Source organism: Colletotrichum chrysophilum (assembly GCF_026319265.1).
Source record: "Colletotrichum chrysophilum strain AFK26 chromosome Unknown scaffold_70, whole genome shotgun sequence".
Classification (NCBI taxonomy): domain Eukaryota; kingdom Fungi; phylum Ascomycota; class Sordariomycetes; order Glomerellales; family Glomerellaceae; genus Colletotrichum; species Colletotrichum chrysophilum.
In genome coordinates this window covers 157,103-185,079 of record NW_026517357.1, presented here as the reverse complement: position 1 = coordinate 185,079, position 27,977 = coordinate 157,103, and the positions used below count along the sequence as shown (strand labels likewise).

The 27,977-nt window shown below is 56.0% G+C and overlaps 9 protein-coding genes and 1 non-coding gene across 10 annotated transcripts; 5 read left to right on the top strand and 5 right to left on the bottom strand.

Moving 5' to 3' along the window:
• Positions 1 to 4: 4 nt before the first annotated feature.
• On the top strand, positions 5 to 2,308 carry COL26b_008213 (uncharacterized protein; the record flags this gene model as incomplete). The annotated part of the gene is made up of 1 exon (XM_053180977.1): positions 5 to 2,308. The coding sequence occupies one exon, from the start codon at positions 5 to 7 to the stop codon at positions 2,306 to 2,308; it is 2,304 nt and encodes a 767-aa protein (XP_053035113.1).
• A 505-nt stretch (positions 2,309 to 2,813) lies between these two features.
• On the bottom strand, positions 2,814 to 4,049 carry COL26b_008212 (uncharacterized protein; the record flags this gene model as incomplete). Its single annotated transcript, XM_053180976.1, has 4 exons — positions 2,814 to 2,942; positions 3,001 to 3,134; positions 3,191 to 3,783; positions 3,994 to 4,049. The coding sequence occupies 4 exons, from the start codon at positions 4,047 to 4,049 to the stop codon at positions 2,814 to 2,816; spliced, it is 912 nt and encodes a 303-aa protein (XP_053035112.1).
• Positions 4,050 to 4,720: 671 nt separating this feature from the next.
• Positions 4,721 to 7,762, top strand: COL26b_008211 (uncharacterized protein; the record flags this gene model as incomplete). The annotated part of the gene is made up of 4 exons (XM_053180975.1): positions 4,721 to 4,769; positions 4,974 to 5,197; positions 5,255 to 7,570; positions 7,625 to 7,762. The coding sequence occupies 4 exons, from the start codon at positions 4,721 to 4,723 to the stop codon at positions 7,760 to 7,762; spliced, it is 2,727 nt and encodes a 908-aa protein (XP_053035111.1).
• A 715-nt stretch (positions 7,763 to 8,477) lies between these two features.
• On the bottom strand, positions 8,478 to 8,559 carry COL26b_008210. Its single transcript has one exon. It is a non-coding gene; the product is annotated as a tRNA-Ser (tRNA).
• Positions 8,560 to 8,948: 389 nt separating this feature from the next.
• Positions 8,949 to 10,108, bottom strand: COL26b_008209 (uncharacterized protein; the record flags this gene model as incomplete). Its single annotated transcript, XM_053180974.1, has 2 exons — positions 8,949 to 9,952; positions 10,015 to 10,108. 2 exons carry the CDS (start codon positions 10,106 to 10,108, stop codon positions 8,949 to 8,951), a joined length of 1,098 nt encoding a protein of 365 aa, XP_053035110.1.
• A 1,902-nt stretch (positions 10,109 to 12,010) lies between these two features.
• COL26b_008208 (uncharacterized protein) lies at positions 12,011 to 13,870 on the top strand (the record flags this gene model as incomplete). Its single annotated transcript, XM_053180973.1, has 4 exons — positions 12,011 to 12,241; positions 12,301 to 12,334; positions 12,388 to 13,547; positions 13,616 to 13,870. 4 exons carry the CDS (start codon positions 12,011 to 12,013, stop codon positions 13,868 to 13,870), a joined length of 1,680 nt encoding a protein of 559 aa, XP_053035109.1.
• A 679-nt stretch (positions 13,871 to 14,549) lies between these two features.
• Positions 14,550 to 16,318, bottom strand: COL26b_008207 (uncharacterized protein; the record flags this gene model as incomplete). The annotated part of the gene is made up of 3 exons (XM_053180972.1): positions 14,550 to 15,474; positions 15,529 to 16,036; positions 16,147 to 16,318. 3 exons carry the CDS (start codon positions 16,316 to 16,318, stop codon positions 14,550 to 14,552), a joined length of 1,605 nt encoding a protein of 534 aa, XP_053035108.1.
• Positions 16,319 to 18,817: 2,499 nt separating this feature from the next.
• On the bottom strand, positions 18,818 to 20,702 carry COL26b_008206 (uncharacterized protein; the record flags this gene model as incomplete). Its single annotated transcript, XM_053180971.1, has 3 exons — positions 18,818 to 19,246; positions 19,302 to 20,507; positions 20,556 to 20,702. 3 exons carry the CDS (start codon positions 20,700 to 20,702, stop codon positions 18,818 to 18,820), a joined length of 1,782 nt encoding a protein of 593 aa, XP_053035107.1.
• Positions 20,703 to 23,454: 2,752 nt separating this feature from the next.
• COL26b_008205 (uncharacterized protein) lies at positions 23,455 to 25,023 on the top strand (the record flags this gene model as incomplete). The annotated part of the gene is made up of 2 exons (XM_053180970.1): positions 23,455 to 23,834; positions 23,889 to 25,023. The coding sequence occupies 2 exons, from the start codon at positions 23,455 to 23,457 to the stop codon at positions 25,021 to 25,023; spliced, it is 1,515 nt and encodes a 504-aa protein (XP_053035106.1).
• A 926-nt stretch (positions 25,024 to 25,949) lies between these two features.
• COL26b_008204 (uncharacterized protein) lies at positions 25,950 to 27,947 on the top strand (the record flags this gene model as incomplete). Its single annotated transcript, XM_053180969.1, has 3 exons — positions 25,950 to 26,432; positions 26,486 to 27,127; positions 27,183 to 27,947. 3 exons carry the CDS (start codon positions 25,950 to 25,952, stop codon positions 27,945 to 27,947), a joined length of 1,890 nt encoding a protein of 629 aa, XP_053035105.1.
• Positions 27,948 to 27,977: the final 30 nt, after the last annotated feature.

Sequence of the window (27,977 nt, the reverse complement as noted above, 5' to 3'; positions counted from 1 at the left end):
TGGCATGTCAGGCTTAGGGTGCGCAAGGCATCTGGATGGCCTCGTCCAACAGTATTCGGAACAATTTGGTGCCCTGGGAGAAGCACCTCCAGAAATCATCGTCCTCGAAGGTCGCGGCCGTATTGGTGGGAGAGTCTATTCGAGGGAATTCAAGTCGAAGCCGAAGACTCCGCTTCCTGATTTCGTTGACAAGAGACATACTGCTGAGATGGGCGGTATGATCATCACAGGATTCCATCGTGGCAATCCAATGAACATTCTTGTACGCGGCCAACTGAGCCTGCCTTACCGTGCCTTGCGATCAGCGACAACCATTTACGACTCGAACGGCAAGCCCGTAGACCATACGAGGGATACTCTAGTTGAGGAGCTGTACAATGACTGTCTAGACCGCGTGAGCGAGTTCAAATGGAAAACGCAACCCTCGAAACGCATCGAGGGCAATCGGGACGCGGTCAATGAGGGGCGGGATGCCAACAGTGATGGGCACAGGACAATCGCTCAAGCTGAGGAAGAAGCTGCGGCTCTCCCACACGCCCCTCCCGTGTCTCAGCAGAATGTGCCTGAGAGAGTCAACATGGTGCCCGTATCCTCTGATAAGCTGACTGGGCGCGTCCATACCCAGCCTGGAACACCGGGAATCCTCAAAGCAGGCGAGAAGGCAAAGGCCATGGGGTGGACTCTCAAGAACGGGTTATCAAATGAGGCCAACATCGATCTCGGCAATGCTACTCGCATGCCCGACGCGACGCTTGGCACAATATTTGACGAAGCTGTTGTTCAGTATCGCAACATCATTGATCTGACATCACAGGACCACCGCTTGCTTAATTGGCATGTCGCCAACCTCGAATACAGCAATGCTACGGACATGTACCATCTTAGTCTGGGTGGCTGGGACATTGATGCTGGTAATGAGTTTGAAGGCGATCATACGATGATCGTGGGTGGATATCAGAGCGTTCCCCGGGGCCTCCTGCATTGTCCTACGCCTCTGGACGTTCGTACTAGGTCGCCCGTTGACAAGATTGTCTACAGCCTTGAGGAGAATGGTCGTGCGAATGTTCACTGCGAAGATGGAGAAACCGTGGAGGCTGACTACGTTATCTCGACCATACCTCTGGGTGTCCTAAAGCAGGGCAACGTCACCTTTGAACCGCCTTTGCCAGAATGGAAGAGCGAAGCCATCAATCGCATTGGGTACGGCGTGTTAAACAAAGTGGTCCTGGTTTACGAAGAACCATTCTGGGATACCCAGAGACACATCTTTGGCGTTTTGCGAGATGCAACGAACCGTCACAGCGTCAATCAGCGCGACTACAACTCACAGCGTGGACGCATGTTCCAGTGGTTCAATGTAACCCAGACAACGGGCCTCCCCTGTCTTGTTGCGTTGATGGCGGGCGAGGCTGGCTTTGACACCCAATACAATAGCAATGACAACCTCATTGCTGAGGCGACGGGAGTTCTGCGGAGCATCTTTGGTGCCAAGGTGCCTCACCCCGTCGAAGCCATTGTCACAAGATGGTCAGCGGATAGGTTTGCCCGAGGAAGCTACTCCTCAGCAGGTCCGGATATGCAACCGGGAGATTACGACGCCATGGCTCGTCCCATGGGCAATTTATTCTTCGCTGGAGAGCACACGATAGGAACACATCCAGCCACCGTTCATGGAGCCTACCTATCCGGTCTGCGAGCCGCGTCCGAGGCCCTGGAGTCGATGCTTGGGCCAATTGACGTGCCAACGCCCTTAGTTCTTTCCAAGGAAAGCATCTCAAATAAACGAAAGGAGATGGACAGGCCCAAGGACCCCGAAGAAGCCCACAGAGAAGCCTACGAGCTCGCCACCTGGGAGTACATCAGGTCTCAGATTGGCGAACGGCCCGAGCAACCCCGCAAAGCAGCGGCGAACGCTTATGTGCTCTTTAGCAAGGCCATATTCGAAATTGCGCGGCAAAAGTGCGATGCCGAGCGATCCCACAAGAAGAAGGCTGCTCCGAATGAAGTGCGGACCATGACTTCCAAGATGTGGAAGGCTACTCCCCTTGAGGAGAGAAAGCCATTTGAGGATAAAGCCACTGAAATGAAGGCGGAATATGCAGACGCTGTCAAAGTATACGAGGAGAAGTCGGCGCAGTGGGAAAAGGATTACGTCGAGCACGAGAAGACATATCACGCGGAGCACCCTTTCCTACCCTTGCACCAGGCCAATGGAGATGAGTCCAACAGAGAGGGAAGCGCGAATAAGTATCGCCGAACCAAGCATGTCAGCTATGCCGAAAGTGACGGCAGCGATATGGAGTTCTGATTGCGGAGCTGGCGCATTGGCCTGTGTATTTCACTGCGAAAGCATGGGACAGGCTCAGGTGCTAGAGGCGAATTGCTCGGGCGGGCTACGGTGCTTTTTTGTTTTCGGTTTTCTGTTTTCTTGCGAAACGGGTGCATGGCAGTATGCATCCTAGGGTTCGTGGTTATCCGGCGTTGAGAGGGAAATCATGCATACCCAGTGTTTCTTCACTTTGGCCTACTCCGCATCGAGGGAGACGGGGTTATTCATACAATAGTAATTAGCCCTTGTAAATTATTCCCCCGTCGTACATAGCAATCAACTGCATCATGAGCACGATCGTGGAACGGGGCGTGAAGTGTTTTTGAAACAGCAGGTGAAAGAATTCCCATCCATGTTCTAGATCAGGATGTATTCGCGAGGATTTGTTACACTGACGAGGGCAATAGCCGCCCTAGGTAGCTTGATACAAAGGGAAGAGAGGTAGGAGTCATCTCTATCTGATGTTTTTTTCGCTTCCAACAGTTTACATGTCCGCGGAGGCAGTGGCACCAGTGATAATCTCGACCAGCTCTCCGGTAATGACGGCTTGACGGGTACGGTTGAAGAGAATCTGGTACTTGCTGATCATGTCACCAGCGTTCTTGGAGGCGTTCTGTGTGTAGTGTCAGTGAGCTGCAGGGATGCGATGAGGGGCTGGATATATGACGTACGTCCATGGCGTTGCGACGGGCAGAGATCTCGCAGGCGTGACCCTCAGCCAGAGCCCAGTAGATGGAGTTGGCAAGAGCGTACTCGCGGAGGTTGGGGATGAGCTCCTCGTCGACCTCAAAGGCGGAGAAGTTGGCTACGGGACGGTCAGGTTGCTATTACATCACGGTACTAAGTGGTCGGGAGGCATACGGGAAGAGAGGATGGCCTCCTCGGAAAATGCCTCAACAACGGTGGGCTCGTACGCCGTGGCGTTAAGGAACTTGTTGTAGAGGATCTTGATGGAGGAGTAGTCGCCCTCGAGCTGGACGACCTGGTCGGCGATGGCCTGGGCATCGGCGAAGGTGGGGACGTCCTTGCCGACGCCGGCGAAGCTGAGCTGGATGTCCTTGGAGTTGGTGCGCTGGAGCTGGGACTTGCACTTCTCGCCGAGGATGACGAGGTCGGCAGTGGCACCCTTCTCGAGGAACTCGCGGCGGATGTAGCGGGACAGACCGGAGTGAATACCACCACAGAGACCCTTGTCGGAGGAGCAGACGATGATGAGCTCCTTCTTGCCGTCACCCTCGAGGGGCTTGGTCTCGGCAGAGTCGAAGACCTGGTTCGAGGTCGATCCGTAGACACGGGAGTCGGTCATGGCCCTCTGAGCGCGGTTGAGCTTGGTGGAGGCGACGATCTTCATGGTCTTGGTAATCTTCTCGATGTTGCGGATGGACTTGAGGCGGCCTTCGATCTCACGCAGGGTCGCGAAGGTGGCAGCGGTGCTGGGCGCGCTGGCCGTGACTCTAGATGAGCGAAACCGCAATCAGCAATTAAACTTTCTCTCTCCATTTTATTCTTTCGCAATCGGGGTATCGGTCGCAAGAATTTCGTTTTCGATGCCGCGTGTCCTCCTCGATCGATGGTTGGTCGTCGTCGAAACCGAAAAAACCACAACCCCTTCGTTTCCCTTCCTCCGATTTTCCGAGCTCAACAAAGTGTGGATTCCGACTTACCGCGAGGGAGCCGCAGCCGCAGCTCGCAGAGCTGGTCTCGCCGCCCGGGAAAGCATTGTGAATGTTGGAGATTAAGGAGATCGAGGCTCTGCCGTTGTGGAGATCAATTGATCACGACCGCTTTCGAGACCAATTGATGTTGCTGGCGGTGCGTCGGGGATGCGAGATTGGTAGTTCGAGCAGTTTTCCTGTCCCGAGCATTCTTCGCACCCGGCTCTCTCCACTCCACGGTTGTTCGGTTGCCGGTTAAACTCTGGCGCCGCTCAGCCACATTGGATTGGATTGACTGAAAGTGGAGGTGTCCTGTCCCAGCCGGGTTCCATCTCCCAGCCACATCGTCGGTCTTTCCCTTTTTCCCATACCTTACTTAACTAGGTAGTCGTAAGCAACTAACCAGATCCTTCCTTTTACCGGGTTTTCCAAAACTCTCGCTGGAAGGTGCCGTAGAACCATTCCCACCCTCCAAGTCTCTCTCTTTCCCTCGATCCCTCGTGAAAAATTCGACCTCCCGCGCCTTCCTCAATTGACAGACGTGGGCCATCCCCTGCGTCTTATTTAGCTCGTGGCGGCCATTCATTCCATCCGTCTTTTGCCTCTACATCTACGCGATTCTCCCGCGCGGATCGGCTTCTACAACTTTTTCCGCTCCACAAGGCCCCGGTTTTGGACTTTGCGATTCAGATCTTACTTAACCGTCCATAAACGTCGCGAACCGAGAGCTTTAACTATGAGCAGCTCCGACGACGACATGCCTCTTGCGAGGTCCAAAGGACAAGGTAAGTGCGCTAAGTGATTTAGACTCGTCTTTTTGCGCTTTCGGACGCCTCACCCTTCGCGCCTTGCCGTCCTTTGACGTGTCACTTTTTTTTTTCACTCGTCGCCTGCCCAGCGCCAGCCTCAGCCTGACTCGTCGCGTCCCCCAACTCGGCTTCGGCAACTCGAGAAACCTTAGCCTTTTTTTCTAACTTCATCGTTCACAGTCTCCTCCGCCAAAATCTCAAAAGCCGTTGACAGAGACATGGATCGCACCGCATCCAAAGCTAGGGCTGCCCCGCCCGGTCTCTCCATTCGAAATGGTCCCGTCGACGACGAGATGGACGTCGATGGCCCTTCCACCAACGGATCGAAGCGAAAGTCACGGTCGTCATTGCCCAAGATCAACTACAAGGATGAATCCGAAGAAAGCGACGACGATGTTCCCATGGTAGGTTACACATGGCAGGCAACAGGTGGCGGAGTCCGAGGCTGACACCAGATTCAGGCCAAGCGACAAAAGACAAAGCAGAAGCCAGTGGACTCGGATTCCGACGATGAACCTCTCACGGCAAGAAGAGGCAAGAACCTGCCTCCTTCCTACAAGGAGACAGCCTTGCCAGACTCATCCGACGACGACCAGCCCCTAGGTGCCAAGCTTGCGAAGAAGAAGGCCGATATCGAGAAGGCAGCCGCGAAAGAGGCTCGCAACATTCGTGCCAACGAGTCCAAGACAAAGAAGGCAACCCCGAAGAAGGCCATCAAGGATGAGTCTGACGATGAGCCTCTCGCAAAGTCAGCCACGAAGAAGCGTCAATCGAACGGTGCTGCTAAGAAGACCAATGGCATCAAGGCCGAGTCCGATTCCGATGAGCCCATCGCAGCCAAGGGCAAGAAGGCCGCAGCTAAACCGGCGGCCAAGGGCAAGGCTGCTGCACCTGCGAAGGGCAAGGCGGCTGCAAAGGCCAAGCAGGAAAGTGAGGCACCCGAGGACGAGGAGGGAGAGGAGTACGAGTGGTGGAATGCGCCAAAGAAAGAGGATGACAGCCAGAAATGGACGACTCTTGAACACAACGGCGTTCTTTTCCCACCCGAATATCAGGCACTTCCCAAGAACGTCAAGCTGCACTATGACGGCAAGCCAGTCAACCTGCCCATCGAAGCCGAGGAGGTTGCCTGGTATTTCGGCTCTATGCTCTCATCGAAGCACAACGTTGAGAACCCGGTTTTCCAGAAGAACTTTTTCGAAGACTTCAAGCAGGTTCTGAAGGAGTCCGGTAAGCCTGCAACGGACAAGCAGGGCAACAAGGTCGACATCAAGGATTTCTCCAAGATGGATTTCAACGCGATGTTTCAGTACTCTGAGCAACAAAGTGCGGCTCGGAAAAACCGAACTGCTGCGGAGAAGAAGGCTGCGAAGGCCGAGAAGGACGAATTAGAAGAGCCTTTCATGTACTGCAAGTGGGATGGACGCAAGGAGAAGGTTGGAAACTTCCGTGTCGAACCCCCCAGTCTTTTCCGTGGCCGTGGAGAGCATCCGAAGACCGGAAAGTTCAAGAGGAGAGTGTATCCCGAGCAGGTCACCATCAATATTGGCAAGGATGCCAAGGTCCCGGAAGCTCCCAAGGGCCACAAGTGGAAGGCCGTCGTTCACGACAATAAGGCCACCTGGCTGGCAATGTGGCAGGAAAACATCAACGGCGCGTACAAGTACGTCATGCTTGGTGCTGCCAGCGCCATCAAGGGCCAGAGCGATATGAAGAAGTTCGAGAAGGCTCGTGAGCTGAAAAAGCACATCGACAGAATTCGCAGAGACTACACCAGAGACCTGAAGAGCGAGGTAATGGCTGACCGTCAGAGGGCTACGGCCGTTTATCTGATCGACAAGTTTGCTCTCAGAGCAGGTAACGAGAAGGACTCTGAAAATGAGGCCGAGACCGTCGGTTGCTGCTCTCTCAAGTACGAGCACATCACCCTGCGGGAGCCCAATACTGTGATTTTCGATTTCCTCGGAAAGGACAGTATTCGATTCTACGATGAGGTCACGGTCGAGAAGCAAGTCTTCAAGAACCTCAAGCTCTTCAAGAAGGCCCCCAAGGCTGACGGCGACGACATTTTCGACCGCCTGACGACAACTCAGCTCAACAACCACCTGAAGAACTACATGCCCGGTCTCACGGCGAAGGTCTTCCGTACCTACAACGCCTCCTTCACCATGTCAACTCTCTTGAAGAAGCTCAAGGTCGAGAACCTGACGATCCCCGAGAAGGTCAAGCTTTACAACGACTGCAACCGTGAGGTCGCCATTCTTTGCAACCACAAGCGCACTGTTGGTGCTGCTCATGAAGCTCAGATGGAGAAGCTTGGCGATCGCATCAAGGGTCTTCGTTACCAGCAATGGCGCACGAAGCTGATGATGCTGGATGTCGAGCCCAAGACTAAGAAGAAGAAGGGTGCTGACTTCTTTGCTCGACCCGAGGAGCTGGATGATGAGTGGGTTTTGGAGCACCAGAAGTTCCTGGTGGAAGAGCAGCGCACAAAGATCACCAAGAAATTCCAGAAGGACAACGAGAAGCGTGCTGCTGATGGCGAGAAGCCTTTCCCCGAGAAGGAGCTTAAGGAGCGCCTCAAGGCTGCCGACGAGCTTGCCGCCAAGTTCAAGAAGGAGAACAAGTCGAAGAAGGTTGAGGCTGAGGGCCGCAGTCCTACAGTCGAGAAGCTCGATGAGCAAGTTAAGAAGATCGATGAGAGGATCAAAGCCTTGGAGCTCCAAGCTGCCGACCGCGACGGCAACAAGGAGGTTGCTCTGAGCACCAGTAAGATCGTAAGTTGTTTGCACGACTTGGAAAGGAGGTCCAATCGCTAACATAATGCGCAGAACTACATCGACCCTCGTCTCACTGTGGTCTTCTCCAAGAAGTTCGATGTGCCCATTGAGAAGTTCTTCTCCAAGACGCTTCGTGAGAAGTTCAGCTGGGCCATCAAGTCTGTCGAAGACGAGGACTGGGAGTTCTGATCTTTCTGCCGCGACGCTCAAGTGGGAAATTTTCAACCACCCGAGGCAGAATCTTTTGTATTTGTTTGTACCAAAAGCATTTCATTTTAGCATTTCGACACCGGGCACCAGAGTCCACAAAAGTCCGAAACAGGGCAACAGACGCCACGGATTTCTTTAGGCGTTGGGCTTTCGGGGAGGCAGGAGAGCATATACCGGAGGGATGGCACAGTGATGCAACGCATGCATACAGCGAGAGACGACCGCAAGAGTTATACGGAGCCATTGCTCAAGACACGGTGGCTTGGAGACCGCCGTCCGCTCATTCTTGCTATAGAGCCAGATACACCCACAGCGAGCTAGATTACTCCAGTAGCTAATTAAACTTACCAATTCAATAATGCAGAGTTTCGCTTATGTGGTTGTCGTCTGCTCGGCCTGTATTCAGAAATTCAGCCCTTTATCGTCGAGAAGGTCCCGCCTCGTTTTCTCTTGTTGTTGCAGTCAATTGGTTATGAAACTACTCTTCAACTGAGGACGATAAAGACGACACCGACGGTAGTGACGATAGCAAAGTATGGCTACCCTCAAGGCCAATACGAGAGCACATGGCAACAGTATTACATTCCCAGCTTCAAGTAGTAGTGAGCGGATTCACATTTGTGAACAGGCCAAAAGTTCTGGCAAACCTATTCATGCCAAAAGGGATCCTGAGATGTAAAAATCAAAGGGTCAACGACGTTGGCCTGATTCGAACAGACGCTCCCGAAGGAACAAGATTTCTAGTCTTGCGCATTAGACCACTCTGCCACAACGCCGCTTGTGGCATTTGGGCCACTAATTGAGTATTGAGAAACTCACACCGTGCCCCACCATTTGGCACGCCCACCTGCGCTCACAGTTTCCATTGCAGGTCATGGTATTCACCCCTTCGAAGCAGTGGTGGTGGTCTTGTCGCCAATTGATTCATTGGTTGTGTATATTACACTGCGTCTATCATCATATGTACATCCAACCTTCTGTTGTATCTCGTTTCGTCCGTGACGACCCAATGCAAAAACGCCGTAGTATGCGACCTCCCAGGTTGGGCCTTTTGCGCCCGTATTCTAGATATTTATGTCTCCCAAGCCCTCGTGCGTAGGTATCCATTACAGTTCATTAAAAAAACAAATGTTCGACGCGCCTCCTGCGGGTGGTGTCATGAACTTCACCGCCCAATGAGAGCGACAACACCAAGAACAAACGACGCCAACACCATAAGCTGCGGCCGCACTGAGTTACCGGTATCGGGTACAATCTTGCCCTCCGAGGTCATGCGCCATCCGTCAGGAACCGAACCACCCGTAGGCCTCGCGCTCGCAACCCAAGGCCAACCGGTCTGCGTCAGCGTGGCGGACGCGTCGGCGCCGATGCCGCCAACGGGGACCGTCGGGGAGGAGCCCGTCTCGGCGGCGGCGCTGGCGGTGATTGTGAGGGTGCTCGCGCCGTTCAGGTTCCCATTGACCTGGCCGTCGACGGCCTGGATGGAGCCCCAGTTGCCCGAGGTGTCGGTGTACTTGTACTCCTTGCCGGTGGAGTAGTCCGTGATGGAGATGTCCTTGACGACCATGTGGAAAGGGCCCTTGGTGAAGTCCGTCGGGCCGCGCGCCCAGTCGATGGTGCCGGCGGCGTTGGCGGGGTCGCCGCCGGACCAGGCGCCGAACTTGACCTGCATGGGCGACTGGGGGTACTGGTTCGTGTCGGCCTCGGCCTCGGTGAGGGTGCGGACGACGGTGCCGTCGACAGTGAAGACGATGCGCTCCGAGGTCCAGTCGATGACGTACTTGATGAACTTTTCCTGGTTGTTGTCCGTCTTGTGAAACTGGCCGCGGTTGTAGGTCGTCACGTCGCCCTTGCCGAAGTAGTTGGACTGCACCTCGGTCGGGTCCGCGCCGAGCCACTCCAGGTCGATCTCGTCGAGGGTGTCGGACTGCAGGACGAGCGAGGAGACGATTCCCGCGCCGGTGGCGGCCTTGAGGGTGATTTCGACGCGGCCGAACATGATGTAGAAGAGGGACATGAGCTGGGGTGCTTGTCCGGAGGCGGCGACCGTGAAGGTAACGCCGTCGGAGCCGTAGGTCGGGTTTCCGGACGAGGCGAAAGAGTTGACGGCCCCTTGTGTGAAGTCGACGTGGATGGCCATGCCGAGGGCCGTATCAGCGGGACATGATGCTTGAGGGAAACGTTAGATTGGGTGACTTTGAGGCGTTTTCTTGTGGGACAACTTGACTTACTTGACTGGAGGGGGTTGCACGACGAATATGTCTGGGCTGATGTTGTCGCCAGCACCGCCGTTGCGGCTGCTGCTACTCTTCCTGAGAAGAGCATTGTGTAGAAATGTGTGAGGTGTCACAGAACCGCGTCTGTTCCCAGCGAGGAGAGAAGCTTCCTTGAGGCGAGAAGGAAACAAAGAAGCTCCCTCACTCTGTCACTTGAAGAGATTCTCTCGAGTTGAACCACCGACAGAATGGATGCCCAGCCAAGACGTTAGGAGGAATTGGCGACGTCACAGGGAAGGCGGGCCAGGATCCGTGTAAGCCCGTGACACGTCGGACTCGGTTGGTACGACGGTGAAGAGTACGGTATGAATGGACGGGCGGAAAAGCAAAAGGAGCAGCAGCACATGTACGTGTGCATGCCGCGATGGAACGGGCAGCGGTGAATGGGTTATATGGGCGACATGGTCTTCAACACCTGTCCAGCCACTGGCAGGTGCAGTAGCGTCATCAGGCCGTGCAAGGCTCTTTGCTTTTGCGCCCAACCCATGTCGACGTAGCATATGTGTGCCATGGCCGGTGGGGGTGGGATTGTCCGAGATTGAAGGACGCGAAGGGTGAAAAAATCAAGATCTTGGCTTGTTATTCACTCTGGCAGGACGTAGGCCGTTTGAATGGCCTTGTTCCTCGGGGCCCTTGGGGCGCGAGGATGGGTATTGTTTGCGCCCATGTTCGTTGTCTGGTTAACTCGGATTGGCTCCCCGGGAGAGAAAAGTTGCGACGAGGGGGTTGGGAGGGGCGGTGATTGGTTGGATGGGTGGCATAAATCGGGTGGCTGGTGAAGACGGGTGGCTGGGGCCGCGCAAAATCCTTGGCGCTGGACCCGTCGACTCGGTGCGATGGACCCTGCCCTGCCTGCCCTGTTCCAATAGACGGGGACCCGAAGGGATGCCATCGACTTCTGAGATCCTCTTTGCGTCTCGACTGGGTGGTGCCAGTGTCCGGGGTTCATGACGCGTGCGTACGTCGATGGAGATGTGTCTCGGACAGGAGCACACGCGGCTACTGGTGACAATTCGTCGACAGTGCCGGGAGCCGATGATAGGTATGGTTTTTTGTCAAGATGCTGGCAGGTTGGGTCCTGTGAACCTGACAGCAGCCGCAGGCCCCCTTTGAGATTTGTAAACCTGAGCCGGTACGACTTGCGACGAAGCCAAGTGAGTTTACGCAAATAGATAAGGCCATGACTGTTTTTGAGAATCTCTTCTGTAGCTTTGACCGCCGCCAGTTCAAGCGCAAACGTCAAAGCCGCTAGCGCCTCGTTAGTTGACGTTACTCCAGGTTTACAACCTCCGCTTACATAGTATATTCATCAGTCTTCGGATCTGGCTGTCCCTGCCATCAGCTTCAGGTGAGTGGGTGCCGACACAAGCGGTCCGGATGGAGCCCGGCAAACAAACCTTCAAGCAAGGCCCACCCGGAGCCGAACAGCCGGACATTGACCACCTTTGTCCCCCGACCTCCACCTCCGGCATCGCCCAATCCTTCCCGCAGAGTTAGTGGTCTCCTCGACCTCTCACGCGCCCAAATGTCCCCAATTAGCAACCCCCTCACAGGCGGGCGGCGGTCAGGGACCCCTAATTACCTAAAAATTACCGGCGAATAGTAGCACAATGCGGGGGCATGGGTAGCTGCGGGTAGCTGCGGGCTGCCCCACCAACTGTCATCACCCGCTCATTGCTGAGTGTCAGAAACGCCTTATGCTCCTTTATCTCGACAGCTACGGATAACACACGACCGTCACACCCTCTTCCTAATCGTGGCATTGATTCTCTTGAGACATGCCAACACATCTTGGAACTTACCAAACTTTCATAAACACAATTGCTCGAAATTGAAAATCACCATGTACTCCAGGGCCGCCCGCCGAGGCCTCAATGGCTCCCTTTCACGGGCCTCACGTCCCTTATCAGCCTCCCCGTCATCTCAACTTACAGACCTCCGGCTCCGGAGCATGGCCCCTGTTGCTGCCCCCGTGACACACGTCTCCTCCTCTCGACGGCCTTTCAACTCGAAATCTGGCGATAGGTCAGTCGCAGATGCAGTCCCGGTCGAGAGGCAAGCCCATTTTGAGAAGCGCCAGGAGCCTTCGCCCTTCGATGGCGTCCGGGAACGGAGGCGCAAGGCCGGCAAGCTGATAGCAGGCGTCGCCGCGGCTTCGGATAGTGACATGTTCAAGGCACCTGTATTGCAAACCTCCTGTCCCAATCTCACATTCAAGCGTAATACTGACCTTATTCGCAGGCGGTGGGCAAACCCAAAGCAAAGAGATGGGATAGTGAGCACTACCTCCCTTGCCCACAGTGAGCCCCTCACTCACAACCTCTCCAGGTCACCTCTCAGCAGAGTCTCTATCACGGCACCCCTGCTCCCTGAAGCAGGCGGCCCGCCACCTCAAGAAGCCGGGCCTCATCTCCCTCGGCGGCGGCCTGCCGTCGAGCGCCTACTTCCCCATCGCCGAGCTCTCCCTCCGCGTCCCCACGGCCCCGCACTTCTCCGAGGCGGAGACCATCTCCTCGGGCCAGGTCCTCACCGTCGGCAAGTACGACACCCGCGACCCGGAGAAGGACGCCGAGTACGACCTCTCCATCGCGCTCAACTACACCCAGTCCACCGGCTCCGCGCAGATGATGCGCTTCGTCACTGAGCACACCGAGCTCGTGTACAACCCGCCCTACGCCGACTGGCAGTGCTGCCAGACCGTCGGCAGCACCGGCGCCCTCGAGCAGACGCTGCGCATGTTCTGCGACAAGGACCGGAACGACAGCGTCCTGACCGAGGAGTACAGCTTCTCCACCGCCCTCGAGACCATCGCCCCGCTCGGCGTCAAGGCCGTCGGCGTGCCCATCGACGCGGAGGGCCTCCTCCCGGAGGCCATGGACGAGATCCTCACGAACTGGGACCCGGCCGCCCGCGACGGCCGCAGGAAACCGCACCTGCTCTACACCGTGCCTTCAGGCCAGAACCCCACCGGCGCGACGCAGTCCGCCGCCCGCCGCAAGGCCATCTACGCCGTCGCCCAGAAGCACGACATCTACATCATCGAGGACGAGCCGTACTACTTCCTCCAGATGCAGCCCTACACCGGCCCCGATGCCCCCGCGGCCCCGCCCCCGGCGTCCGTCGACGAGTTCCTCAAGACCCTCATCCCGTCCCTGCTGAGCATGGACACCGACGGCCGCGTGCTGCGCATGGATTCCTTCTCCAAGGTCCTCGTGCCCGGGTCGCGGCTCGGATGGGTGACGGCGTCGGCCCAGGTCATCGAGCGCTACATCCGCCACGCCGAGGTCGCGAACCAGGGCCCCGCGGGCCTCTCGCAGATTGCGGTCTGGAAGCTTCTCGACGATACCTGGGGCCACGAGGGATATCTGCAGTGGCTGATGAACCTGCGCATGGAGTACACCAAGCGCCGCGACTGGCTGCTCGCCGCGTGCGAGAAGCACCTGCCAAAGGACGTCGTCAGCTGGACGCCGCCTGCCGCCGGCATGTTTGTGAGTTACCTTTCCCCTGCCCCTGTGTGAAGATTCGCAGAGAACAAGAAGCTGACTCCGATCTGTAGTTGTGGCTTACGGTAGACCAATCCCGTCACCCCGACGTCTCCTCGCGCCCTCTCCTTGAGATCGAGGAGGAGATCTTCGACTCTTGCATCGACAAGGGTGTCCTCTGCGCCAGAGGCTCCTGGTTCCGCACCGAGCAGGACACGCCGTTGAAGGACCTCTTCTTCCGCGCCACGTTCGCCTCGGCCAGCGAGGAGGACATGGACAAGGCTATCCAGCGTCTGGGCGCCGCCATCCGGGAGAGTTTCCGTCTTTGAAGCGTTTTGTTTCCTTCTTTGAAGCGTTTTGTTTCCTCATTGCACTTTGCGGTTTGACTTAGGTTTGGATTTTCAAAGCATACGGCTGAGTAGATGAGCATTTGGGTTTTGCATAGGCACGGACGGGTTATGAACACTGTATCCAGCGGTGTGACGGTCGGCAGTAAAGTTGGTCGAGGATGGGTAGCATGAGACACGCAGATGGTAGCAGACTAAGAGAGAATGTCAACGAGAGGACCATTCCCTCGTCAAGCATATATACAACGACCGATTCTTCCGCTATTCCTCTGCGAAGTGCGCGCCGCCCCAAGGAAAATTCCCGCCGTACTAATGCCAAGGCATCCTAATCACAGTACGCTTCCCAACACCTATTCGAGTAAGGCTGCCTGATATGCAGTCAGCCCATGGGAAGTAGGCCAATCATTGTGCCTCCCATATCTCCCCGCTATACCAATCAGGCTACCCAAACGACACCATCCTGTTCGTTTGGTTGCCAAGCACGCTGACCCCTTGGCGCGAGGGTTCTGCTTCACGGCCATGATAAGGCTACGCTTATTTCAACCTCTCGCCCATCCTATCCTGGATCTGCCCATTTCTTATTACACCACGTAAAATAATAGATCGTGAGACCCGTCCTTCCAATAAGTCCTCCCGTGCTTCCGATTCATCTACCCACACCTTACTCGTTCTTGCCCTTGTAGAAAGCGACCTTGACTCCTTCGCCAGGCTGAAGCACAATCTCCGCCTTCAGTAGGGGCTTCCCGCCATCGATCTCGTCCATGAAGCTCTCCACACGCTCGAATCTCTGGAACAGCCTGCACAGGGTGTACCCCATCTCCGTCAACGCAAACTGCTGCCCGATGCAGATTCTCGGCCCGCCGTTGAAGGGAACGTATGTCCACGGCTTCGGCTGCCAGTGATACCACCGCTCAGGCGAGAACTCGTTCGGGTGCGCAAACTTCTCGGAGACTGGCGGGTACAGGTCCTCGCGTCGCTGCATCAGCAACGTCGAGTATCCGATCGGCGTGTCCTTGCACACGGCCAGCGGCAAGGTACCGTCCGGTCCGCCGCCGACAGGCAGCGTCGTGTCCTTGAGCGCCAGGCGCACGTTGAAGGGGACCACGGGATACAGACGCAGCGTCTCGTTCATGACGTTCTGCAGGTACTTCATGCTCTTCAGGTCGGCGTACGTCGGCTCGCGGTTGAGCCCGACCTGCTCAATGATCTCAGCCCGTAGCTTGCGTACGACCTCCGGGTGACGGCCCAGCTCGTAGATTGTCCACGACAACGTTGAGGCAGTGGTGTCGCGGCCGGCGAGCAAGACGGCGACGAGCTGGTCGCGAAGGACGGTGCGGTCGCGGGTGAAGCTGGCGAGTTCGTGGAGGAAGGTGTACCCCTGGTCGGATTTCGACTTGGAGGCGAGCTCCTCGGGGGAGAGGCGCAGCGCGCGCTCGATGAACTTGTTGACGAAGCCGTTGATCACCTTGAGACCCGCGCGGAAGGTGAAGAGGGGGACGAAAGGCTTGAGTTTGGCGGCGCGAGCGAGGATGTTCTGGACTCGCTGGACTTCGTTGAAGGCCTCAGCGAACTCTTGCTTGATGGTCCTGGACTGGTGTAAGTCTTTGGGCAGTCAATAAGCTAATAATGCAGGAACCTACGTGAGAGACTTGACATCCTCGCCCAACAGGAAGTCCGTTGCTACGTCGAGGGTGTAGCGGAAGAACAGTTCCGAAATGTCCATCACCTTTCCATCGGCATCCATGTTGACCACCTGGTCCTCGCCGTCGAGAGCCCCGCCGTTGGCGATGGTCTTGAACAGCGTCTGGATGTGCGCTTCGAAGCATTGCAAGTCGCTAACGCGGTCCTTTACGAACTGCGGGCGGATGAGCTGTCTACTGGCGTGCCACTGGTCGCCGTCGGTGGTGAAGATGCTGTCGCCCAAGAACTCGTGCCACTCCCGGTGGAACGGCTCGCCCTTGCCGTAGTCGGAGAACTGCGTCGCGAGAATGGCCTTGATGTTCTCCGGCTCGGCGGTGAAGACGATGCGCAAGCCCAGGATTCTCTTCTCACCAGTCCATCCCTTGACCTTGGAGAGCATGTCCAGCCAAAAGTCGACGTTTTTGTGCGACATGGCGCCGCGAACGGCCTTGAAAACGAAGTCGATGCCTGGGAAGTGTCAGTGTCATCGACCTTTTCTTGGCAGGCTGAATGCCATCCTCAACCTTGTATCTCGTTGCTGAACATCCCGAACGGGCGTAACAGAAAAGAGTACCTACCACCGGGGAGATGGGCATTGAGCGACTGTCCGCGCGTGCCGGGCGCCAGACGGCGGAGGCGTATGGACTCATCGAAGCGTTTGACGGCGACCCATAACCACCATGCTACAACGGCAAAGACGATGACGGATTTGACGGTGATGTACTCGAGCACTACCTCGACCAAGCCCATGATGACAGGCGGATAGTACCAAATCTCTAGGATGTATGGTTTGGCGGCGAACTAGGCTGATATCGAGAAACAGAGTCTCATCCACGGACGAAATGGGACCGTGTGGTGTCTCGGAAGGAATCAAGCAACGGCGTCTGTAAGCTGACTGTGAAGAATGGTACGGGAGAAGATGTGCTGCAGTCTGCTCAGCGCTGTGAAAGGCAACAAAAAGAGTCAGGCCGCCCGAGTGAATTGAGAATAAGAAAATTGGGTATATGATATCACGAGGGACGGGAACGGAATCGGGATGAATTTCCAGGCCGCACAGGAAGGGGGGATAGAGACAAAAGGGAAAACGTCTGATATATGGGCGCAAGCTAAGAGGATCAACGGCAGAGGGTAGGTGTGTATCGAATAAGCTAAAAAGCTGAAATGCAAGCAGCCCAGCAGGTCCAGAGACTTACCTTATTCGATCCCCGCTTGAGGCCTGGTCCCTGTTCCGCACTTGGAGTTCGGTTGCGTTATCCTCGGAACGCGGGTAGAGACGCTACCAAAGCAGGACAGGGCAGGGCACTTCTGCTAGGTAAATGAAGGGCAGATTATTGGTCTTTTGTGTTGTTGTAGACTTGAAGAATGGGCCCAGAAGAGGACCCAGAAGCAGCTATCCATCGCTCGGCGGGCAGCTAGAGCTACCTTGGAGCAATTGGAAATCGAATCATGGGGTGCCCACCCACCGTCGTTGTCCGTCCGCCGAAACACTTGCCCTTCTGCGTGTTAGCGGCCGTGTGAAGCCACATGGCAGGGTAGGTACCTGGGCCACCACTGCGTCTCTGCTTTTGTTCTCCCTCGCGTCTCGTCTTGCCCATGTGTTCTGCTCCCCTTTGCGCCGACGCTGTGCGCTGAATGTATCACGGGGTGGGTAGAATTGGTGGTGCGTCCGCTCTGCACGTACATTGCATCGCCTTGCCCTGTCTTGTGCTGATCTGCACGGCATACTTACATGCGAGGCGGTGTACTTTTCCCTGACGCTACCGTAGACCACGCGCGAGACAGCGGTGGCCGCTTAGTTACACAAGGGCTCTGTTTCGTCAGTGAAGATATCACACTGGGCAGTGTGTTCCCGACGTCCGTATCCCTGGGAATGGTCTCAGAGAGGCGGTACCGAGGACGACATTGCGGAGAGGGAAAGGACCCCGGGTAGACGTCAACGCCGTCGGGGACGGAGTTGGAGAGTGATTGGAGGACTGGAGAGCCGCGGGGAGCCGTTCTCCTAGGGCTTGACCTTGTTCGCAAAGGAACCCCTCCAATGTGATAACGCATGTCTTGTCGTGTTTGCTCGTCTGGGCGCCAGAATCAAGCGACGCCGGGCCAGCAAACGGGCAAAACGGCCAATGAAGCAGCAGCGAGAAACGCGAGGGGGTTGCAAGGTCTGCAAGGTACATGCCTTTGCCGAGGTGCAACGAGTTGTGTCGACGGGCATGTGGTGGGCTTTACGAACGAACCTTCCAAGCAGTTGCAGATGGGATGCTCTTTTGCAACAGAACGAGACAAGTAATTGGACGGAAGGCGAGCTGGAAACCAAAGATCCAATTCGAAGCTTCGGTTCTGGGGTGGCAGAGATGGACAGTGCGCGTACTGTCATTCACTACGTCTGGTCAATTCGTTAAAGGCATCTTCCCACCGACACTGGAGGCTTGGAGACTGAGGTGGCCCGAGAGAGACAGCGCCTAAGGCATCGCAATGACAAGACTCAGCACTCTTATTAGCGGTATCCACACAGTACGAATAATCTGCCACCTCCACGATCTGAATACCCAGAAAGGGAATTTTGCTGCCGCCCACCCTGGTTCCCCCGCAATTGAAGCTCTGCCCTCCCCCGCTAGCAGCTCCGCCCCTCCCGGCCGGGTTGACGCCTCCGACCCATCCGCACCTACGGCGATGCGTGCGCCGCACTGCAGCATATCACTGCCGGACCATGTCGAAACAACTCGTCGTCTAAAACTGTTCGGGATTGGAGTCAAGAGATTCAGTCCGCCATGTTCACAGCTTGAAGCTTCCTCATCACCGTGCATCGTTCTTCCTGTGGACCCTTTCTTCGGGGCATGTACCTTGCTGTCGATCCGCTCGCACGAGACCCTTCTTGCACAACTCATGAGTCCAGCGCATCCTCCGAATGCGTTTTGACGGCATCGTTCTTCCGCGCGGCAACGTCCCGCAGGACCTCCGGACGAACCTTTGATCCGACGAGCAACGGGCAACGGGCAACGGGAGACGGGAGACGGGAGACGGGGGCGGCGCGAGTCACACTGGAGGGACCGCCTCTACAACGTTCCGCATCGAATGCTGATTAAGACTGCCAATATCTATCCTCTAGCGCCAACTCTGTTCGGTCATGAAAATGTATTTTCATTGGCCAGCGAGGTCGTAACGCGGCCTGCACTCTAGGTTCATGTCAAGACTAGGGTCGTGACTGTTGTGCAACTCGTCCGTGGAGTCAGTAAGCATCAGGCTCCAGACCCCTCATGCAATGGTGTAGGCGCATTCCGTTGCGTTTCCTTGAGTGCAGAATGTCATCTGCACCGGTTCCGACCTGACCCCGCGAGCAACCATTCGCTCTCTGAACTCGGCCAGCCTCGGTGCCGCGTCGTACTGGCTTCTGTTCTGCCCCGAGGCATCCTGCCGGCCTGACCACAGAACCTCTCCAGCCGCGCTGGCCCTGGGCCATAGAATGCCGTCGATGCTGACGGAATCGATCGACTCGCTCCACGCTGCCACCTCACCACCGAGCACCAACTTGGCCTGCGCTTCCGTCAGGTTCGCTCTGGGATCGTGTGAGTAGGCAAGTCGCCATCCCTTTGCCGGCGTGCACCAGTCGTTGAATGGGTAGAACTGCTCGAAAGCTGCCCCGTTATCAAAGTTCATCCAGTGGCCTCGCCCGCAGTCAAGATACTGTCAAGGTCAGTCAACAGTCCTTCAGTTGGCACTAAGACGGAATGAAACTTACCCAGAGGTTGTAGTTGCTGTCAATCACCTTGTGGCCCTGGCTCGTGAGGTTCTTTACAGCATCATTTCCCAGCCATGATTGGATGACTACGTCGTCGCCCAGAGTGATGTTCCATTCGAGCGCCATCTCCTCCCAAACGAACGGAACGAGGCCGTGCTTGCGAATTCGGGCGTGGTTCTTGTCCATGAACTTCTGCAAGAGCGGCTGCAGGATCTCGGTCGAGTTGGACTTGACACCGTCGTCCAGCATTGAATCATTCTTGTTCAACTCATCGCCCCCGGTATGGAAGTAGGCTGAGTACGGGTTTACTCTCGGCAGGAGGTCGTCAAACAGCTTGTCCAGGAAATCATCCACACGGGAGTCGTTCATCTTGAAAGCGCCACAAGGCGGCTCCAAGCACCACCACTGGTACGGCTTCTCGTTGTAAGCCACGATGAGCTCCGGGTATGCGAAAGATACTGAGCCAATGTGTCCGGGCATGTCGATCTCGATGATGGGCTCGATTCCGCGGTGAACTGCGTACTCTTGAATCTTCGCCAGGTCCGCGGGGGTATATGAGAGACCCTTTTGGTAAGCACCTTTGGCGGACAGATCAGGCATCGCTGGGATGTCAAGTGGCCACGACTGTGAATCTGTGATGTGGATGTGAATGCGGTTGAGTTTGTTCCACGACATGGCGTCAATGACTCTCAAAACGTCCTCCACAGGATACCAGTTTCGAGCCACATCGATAAGAATTCCACGATGAGAGTAGACCGGTTCATCCTCGACGGAGATTGGCGCCAATGGAGTGTACCATGAAGTCCCGGAAGTGTGCTTGTAGAAAAGCTGCGAAAAGGTCTCGAGACCTCTAAGTACGCCGATCGAAGACTTGGCCTCGATGGTAGCCGCGCCGTCTTCCGTGATGTTGAGTGAGTACGACTCGTCGACCTCGCCGGCGAGAGGCTTGAATGCGCTCGCCTTGTCCTCGCCCGTTTGTGTGATCTTCAACGACGTAACCGCTTTCTTGTCCGCCGCATTGACATCGGGCTCGAATTGGCTATTCTTGGGGTGGAACTTCCATGGAACAAAGTTTTGCTGGAAAATTGCACCCATGGCCCGCGAAACGCCGCCTTGGACAATATCCTTGCTGTTGAAGGTCGAACCTGGGGCTGGGCTGTACCCGTAAGTGTAGGGAAGCTGCATGTTAAACAATTTCTCAGTATCCTGTGCTTTGTAATGGGAAGCAGAATTAGAACAAGGAAGCCAGCGTACAGATCCCCCATTGTATGTGATTTCCAGCGTTTGGCTGATGAACAGGGCATTCGAGCCGGTCGAGAGTTTCTTGGGTGCTGGCCAGACACTGGCGCTGACCTGGCTGAAGGCGAGAGATAGGGATACGAGGACGAGTGGGGGTAACATGATGGGCAGTGGGAATGAAAAGGGCGGGCAATGGTGGATATTAACGACAGAAAGAACCCCGGATAATCCGTTTATTGACCACCAGACTCTGGGTCAGAGCTGGTGTTTATAAAAACCCGTTGCACGAAGCAAAACTTGGCCCAGACCCTTTGGAGGTACGCTTCTTAGCCACCCACACAGCAGGCTGCGTCTCGTGCAACCTTGAGGTGCGGTGACCAAGAACCAGACGAAAAAGAAGATGGTCTGCGCCTCGTAGCTGGACAGAAATGCAGGCTGAGGCAAGACTGGTGGTTGGGAGCAAAACCAGACGAGCGGTAGCGTACTGTGATAGGCCGATTGGGGTTCACGTCGCAACGTTACGTCAAAGTTCAAGGTCGACTCCGGTCCGCTCGACAACCAGCGCTACTGCTGATGACGGAGGGGCTGAGAGCTTTTGTACGGGATCCTCGAGGATGGGGCCAGTCTGACGGGTGCTGAAAAAAGAAAATCGACAGTCCCTAGCAGGCAGACAAGAGGGTCTTATATCAGGCAAGGGCTGCAATCTGCAGGGCCGGGTAGGACGAATGGTACGATGCAATATGCTGATCTATCCCAGCGTCCGGCCGTGGTGATCCAGGACAGCCGGCTGGGGCGTGATTCGTTGTTTCCTCCGATGTACAAGGGGCATGCCTTCATCAGACTTCGAGGCACAGGGCGAACTGCAAAGTCATCGGCTGTGCGTGGACGCCAATGCCACGCCAGAGACTGACCGGTGGAGCAGAAAGCCGAAAAGTGCGAACTGCGGTCTGCGGGCTGGCGGTGGCCGGCGTTGGTTGATGTTCTGCAGGTGCGGAGACGTCAAAGAGCGTGTCTACTTAGTTGCATAGGTTAATCAAAAAGACACGATAAGTGATGAGCGACTAGAGGCAATGTGGTAGATGACAGAAAGTAGAGACGGCGGCCTGAGCTCTGGCGTTGGCGGCTTGGTACATGGAGCAGGACTATTGTGAGCAGCCATTGGGATCTTCATCCCATCTCGGAGGGGCGATGCAGGACGACAAGACAGGCAGAGAGGGGAAGAGCAAGGGAGCACCCACGCACCTCCCTCAGCAGTGAGGAGAAGAGAAGGCGGTGTTGGAAAATGGCGGCCAACCAAGAAACCAAGCAACCAAGAAACCAACGGGCAAAAGCGCAGCCAGCCGGCGTGGCGGCAGGGGGCGGGGAAACGGCACTACCGCTAGGGGGGCCAATCCAACTCTAATTGCCGGCCAATAAGTAGAAGGCCCGACGTGCAGGAGCTTCCTCCCGGCTCTGAAGAGAGGCAGAGGCAGAGGCAGATGCAGAGGCGGTCATGCATGAGGTGAGGTGAGGTGAGGTGAGGTAAGAGCGAAGAAGATGGCAGAGCAGCGCAGGGCAGACTCGCTTTCGCACCGCTCTCCGACAGTAGTTCTTCGGCACGGCGCTGAAGCTTCCCTCCTCGGAAGAAACACTGCAGGCAATGCAATGCAGGCACGCGAATCAGTTCGACGGCGAGGATAAAGTCCGACATTGGTGCTGGGCATTGTGGTCATTCGACACTTCGTAGCAACCATCCAAGAACACAAGATGGGCGGCCAAGCAAGAGGGTGACAGCCTGCATACAGGCATCGAGGATCTGCAACGTAAGACTCTTATCTCTCCTGATAGGTCAGCCTCAACAGTCTGCGCGAGTGTCGTCAGTGTATGCGCAAGATGGCCCTATCTATCTTGCCAGCCAGAGTTGGGACCTCAGCTGCAGCATGTCTCATCCAGTGCCTGCGCTGTAACATTTCATTGACAACGGTGAGGGTTGGCTTCTAGTTCGAGACGCTGGCCAACAATAGCTACAGTTGCTGAACAGGTGAGCTCGAAACTGACACCAGGTAAGACAAAAGACATCTAGACGCAGGTCGCAACTCGGGGCCTCAGGAAATAGCTAGAACGTGCCGACAAAGCATTTCGTGTTCGTAGGTTTTCGCCTGCAGGTCCCAAACACACCGCATATGGATTTGTCCACACCGTACAGTGGTCCCTAGCCCACGGAGAGAAAGGCCCTTCTTTGAGCCCTTAAAACCGCAACTTCCTTGAGTTCCCTGAGGCTGAAAACGGGTTTGTTGAAGCCTGGGAGAGCCGACTCTTTGCTTTGAAGAAGGATTTGTGGCTTTGTATGAGAGTCGAAGAACATGCGAGAATGTGGTTGAGCAAAGTGCCATTGCTTGGGAGACAGGCTGAGTGATTCATTCGCTGCTTACCTGAGGCACCTGAGGTAGGTACCTGCCTGTGCCTGCCTACCTCTGGAGCGAACCGTTGCGCTGATTAATGGGAAGTGGATCGCCACTTCACTCCCAGACCTCCGTCACCGCCAAAGGTCATTTATGAGTCACGTGCCTTGTTCTTCGGGTCTGTGCTCCTAACCAGTCAACCGCGAAAAACCTGGACTCTGACTTTGGAGCACCAGTTCACTACCTATCTCCAATCATCCATTCTTTTGTTGCGCCCAAAACCCTGCAACAACCTCAACACCTCTGCGGATTGCCGGCCTCTTATATACCCTTACCTCGGGCCTGAAGTTGCACTCGCGATCCCATCGTCCCTGCACCGAACTACCGCCTGGCGCTTCGTTGACGATTCCTACTGCTTGCCAACAACGCGTCTCTTGCCCTCTCTCGGTAGTCGCCCTTCAGATTCCCACATACCAAACCGCGACCGCATTCGAATCTCAACGCGACCCACGCCTCGTCGGCGATTTTCCAAAATGACGGTACAAGTCGTCCTCAACACCCCGCTGGCTGATGCGCTGAGCGCCGCCATTCAACCGAAGCTTGTCGAGGCTGGTTGGGCTTCCGACGACGCTGCGCTGGCCGAGTACATTATCCTCATGCTCGTCAACGGTCGCACGCAGGAGCAGATTGCTCACGAACTCGCGACCGATCTCCTTGGCCTCGATCCCGATGATCCCGCCTGCACCGATTTTGCGAGATGGCTATTTCAACAAGCAGAGTCACTTGACGCACAGCTGAATGGCAACCACACACAACAGGGTGGCGATGCCATGGCTGGCATGGGCGACCAGAATGTCGCGTCCGGCGAGATGGATACCGACATGGGTGCAGGCGATGCTAACGAATTTAACGCGTATGCCTCCCGTTCCCGTCAATATACCCGACTCCCGTCACTAACAGGATGCAGTCCTACTGGTCCCCGCTCAATGCGCAACGGCCCCAACGCCCGTGGAGGCGGACGCGAAAAGCGTATGCTTGGTCACATGTCAAAGGCCATGGACAGATCAACCGACTCAGTTCTCCACCGGACCCGCGGCAACGACAGAATCAACTCCCATGCTCGTGGCCCCCCTACGGGACCGCGAGGCGGCATGGGACGAGGTGGCCGGAACATGAACGGACGCGGGGTTAACATCCAGGCTGGTCTGAACGCGATGGCGGGAATGAACGGCCAGCAAGTACCACCTGGCATGAATGGCATGAACGGTGCCTGGGGAATGCCTCCTGGTATGCCCGGACAGCAGCCTACCCAGATGGATCTCATGGCGATGATGGAGCAACAAGCACAGATGATGAGCCAGCTTCAACAACAACTCATGAACCAATCTGGCGGCCGTGGCGGACGTCGTGATCGTGGCGGAAAGTCCCTGTTCGACCGGACCCAGAATCGCAACAACTTCAGGAACCGTCAAGGCAACGATAAGTCAGAGTCGGGAATGGCAGAGGGAGGGGCCGAGGGTGAGGATATGGAAATGGGACAATCGAAACGCGAGCCGCTCAACCCGGATGAGACGGTGTGCAAGTACAACCTTCACTGCACCAACAGGGAGTGCAAGTTCGCACACCAGTCTCCTGCGGCGCCACCTGGTACCACTGTCGACCTTAATGATGTCTGCACCTTTGGCGCTGCATGCAAGAACCGCAAGTGTGTCGGTCGCCATCCTTCACCCGCCACGAAACTTGCGCACCAGGGCGAGCAAGACTGCAAATTCTTCCCCAACTGCACAAACCCAAGGTGTCCTTTCAGGCATCCCGACATGCCTCTCTGCCGAAATGGCGCCGGCTGCACCACTGCGGGTTGCAAATTTACACATGTTAAGATCAAGTGTCGATTCAACCCTTGCAAGAACCCTCACTGCGTCTACACCCACGACGAAGGACAGCAAGGGGTCTTTAAGGACAAGGTCTGGACCGCGGAGGGCAACAGCCATGTCAGCGACCGTCAGTTCGTAGATGGCCAGGCTGAGACTGAGGTGATACTTCCCGAATCAGAGAACGCCGTCGGCCAAGAGCAAGGCAACGTTCAGGAGGTCATCAGTTAGAGGCTGTGTGAGGAGAGCCGATTCCGTGGTCCGGAACAGTGGGTAGGATGATTCGAAGCGGGTGGAAGGGAGAGGTCAGTCCCTCGAGACTGGCAAAGCGGGTATCTACAAAAAGAGGCCTTGGCTGGCCCGGAAAGGAGCAGCGACTTCTTGTATGATAATTGGACGATGATGTATGGCCAGAGCGGCAGGGCACAATCGGCAATCGGCGTTGCGGGTGCGATTATTCACATGTTCGTGTATAGAGATGGCTTTGGGCAAGCCGAATTACGTTCCAGCGGCCACCAAAATTGTGGTTGCTAGCAGCGTTGGGGCAAGTAATGCATTCGTTATGAGGCCTCACAGTCAGTCTTGAAATGCTTCGTGTTTTGTGTCCATGTCAACGGAGTTCTCTCCGATGTCCAGACCTCTTGTTCTTTCGGGTCTCGGGCGGGGCTTCATTCAGCCTTTGACGCGGACCACCTATTATGGCTGCGCATTTATGTAGCCACTTCATTTCCTTTGGGCTCGTTTATATCTTTGCTCTCGTCGTCCTTTTCGCCTCTCATGGTGATTTCCGCCGCCATATCTAACTATTGTGCCATTTTAAGCGCTAAGTGCCTAATACTTTGAACAGAGAAAATATAGTCTCGTAAACATAAGAAAGTTAGAGAGCGCCCTTCAATGAGATCGACAAAACCATAAAATATCCGATCAAGAAACTGACAGGATGCTAAAATCCATTCGTAAGGTGATGTTTGTGAAAGTGGCGGGTCCATGGAGCCCCTGGAGCTTCCCGGTCCCTAGCTCCGGAGCTGTGCGGTTAGCTGCAAGACCCCTGCCAAAATACTTTCTGTGTCGTGACGCCACTTTGTAACCAACAGCTTCCTCCCGCCAGCACTTTTTCTCTTTCCCTCTCTCATTTGTCCGAGCCATTGCCCCCCTCAATGGTCTCCAGAAGAGCCGATAATGCTTTCATGGCTCTATTAAGATCTTACCATTCTCAGCGCTTCTGCCGAGCGGCGCTCAGCGCCCGCAATGGCATCGCAAGGCCCCCGCGATTTTCGACGAGTGCTCTCCTCTCCGCTGCAAAGCCGGCCGACGCAAAGACGAAGGAGCAGAATAAGCCCGCATATGACGCCCGAAACGCTGTTCGCAACAGAATGGGTGTTCCGCAGGAAGTTGCCATCATCGGCTCTGGAATCACCGGCCTGACGACGGCACATTACCTCGCGAAATGGCTCCCGGAGACATCCCGCATCACCATCTACGACGCGGCGAACCGCACCGGCGGATGGATCAATACACAAACGCTCGACGTCAACGTAGACGGAAAAGGAGGCAAGGTGCGCTTCGAGCGTGGCCCGAGAACGCTGCGTGGCATGGGAAGGGACATATGGAAATTCGACGATCTCGTGTTCTGGGACCTCGTTTGTCACCCTTGCCCTGAGAAGTTGTCGCCAGCGCTGACCATGGCATGAAGCTCAGAGACCTAGAAATGGTTGAGTCATACCGTTCGAAGCTGCCGCTCAGTCGTTACATCTACTACGACGAACGACTGGTCAGCATGAGCCTGCAGGGCTACTGGAACGAGCCAATCTATAGCAGTGTCTTTAGCGGCGCCTTCCCAGGCTTTATCACCGCCATCAAACGACGTCTAAAGGCCCGCAAGGAACCACACCCTTCCGATATGTCTGTCGCCGAATTCGTTAAATTCGCCACGGGCAAGCCGCAGCTGGTGGACAACTTGGTATCAGCCATGATCCACGGCATATGGGGTGGCGACGCTGACAAGATCAGCATGCGCAGCTTCATGCCTGCCCAGTGGTGGAAGTTTTTCTACGAGCCCTCCAAAACCAGTTCGGACGAACATGCTCGAGAAAACCACAACCGCGTGTTGATGCCTCGCCAAGAGATGCATATTTTGCATACATTAGGTGCGGATGAACAGTTGAGATACTTCGTCGATTACACAAAGAAAGACGCTTTTGTGTATTTCAAGGACGGCTTGAGCAGCTTGCCAGATACGATCGAGAAAAAGCTTAGGTCCAGGAGCAACGTCACTTTCAAGTTGGGCGAGCCGGTCGTTGACCTTCGGTATAATGAAAGGCGTGACAAGGCTGCAGTAAGTGCCTCATCATCCCGACGAACTCCCGCAACAAACCCTCTGACACAGCCAGATCCTTACCAAGAAGTCTGGGGACTTTGCCTTTTACGACAAGGTCATTTCCACGACGACAAGCAACACCCTCTACAACATGACTTCCGGCGCGCTGCCCTCCCTTAAAGACTCGCCAAACGTCTCCATCATGGCCGTGAACCTGTGGTACCCCCAGCCAAGGCTGAACAAAAAACACCGCGGCGTTGGATACCTGGTCCCCCGCTCCGAGGAAAACAACCCCGAAGGCGTCCTCGGCGTCTTCTTCGACTCGGACGTTCTCGATGCGGCCCCGGCCCCAGGCGAACCCGAAGGCACCAAGCTCTTCGTCCTCCTGGGCGGCCACTACTGGAACGACAAGGCCCCTCCGACGACGGAAGAGGGCATCGAGATGGCCAAGTCCGTCCTCGAACGCCAGCTCGGCATCCCCGCCTCCACGCCCTGCTTCGCCATGGCGCACTTCGCAAAGGACTGCATCCCGCAGCACCACGTCGGTCACTGGCAGCGCATGGACCGCGCGAGCAGCGAGATCGAGTATGCCTTCAACCGCCGCGTCGCCGTCGCCGGCGGCTCGTACGGCCCCATCGGCGTTATGGGCGGCATGCGCGCCGGCTATGATTTGGCGTCGCACATTGCGCGTGTGTCCCTGGACCACGTGGGCGAGACGGGCCTGGGAGCGTACCAGGAACGCAAGCCTGAATTCTTCCTCTTCCACCGGGAGATGCTGCACAGGATCGGTCGCAATATTGCACGCGAAGCTTCGTGGTTTTACAGACAGTTTGGATAGAACCCCTCTATGCGCATACATAATCTAGAC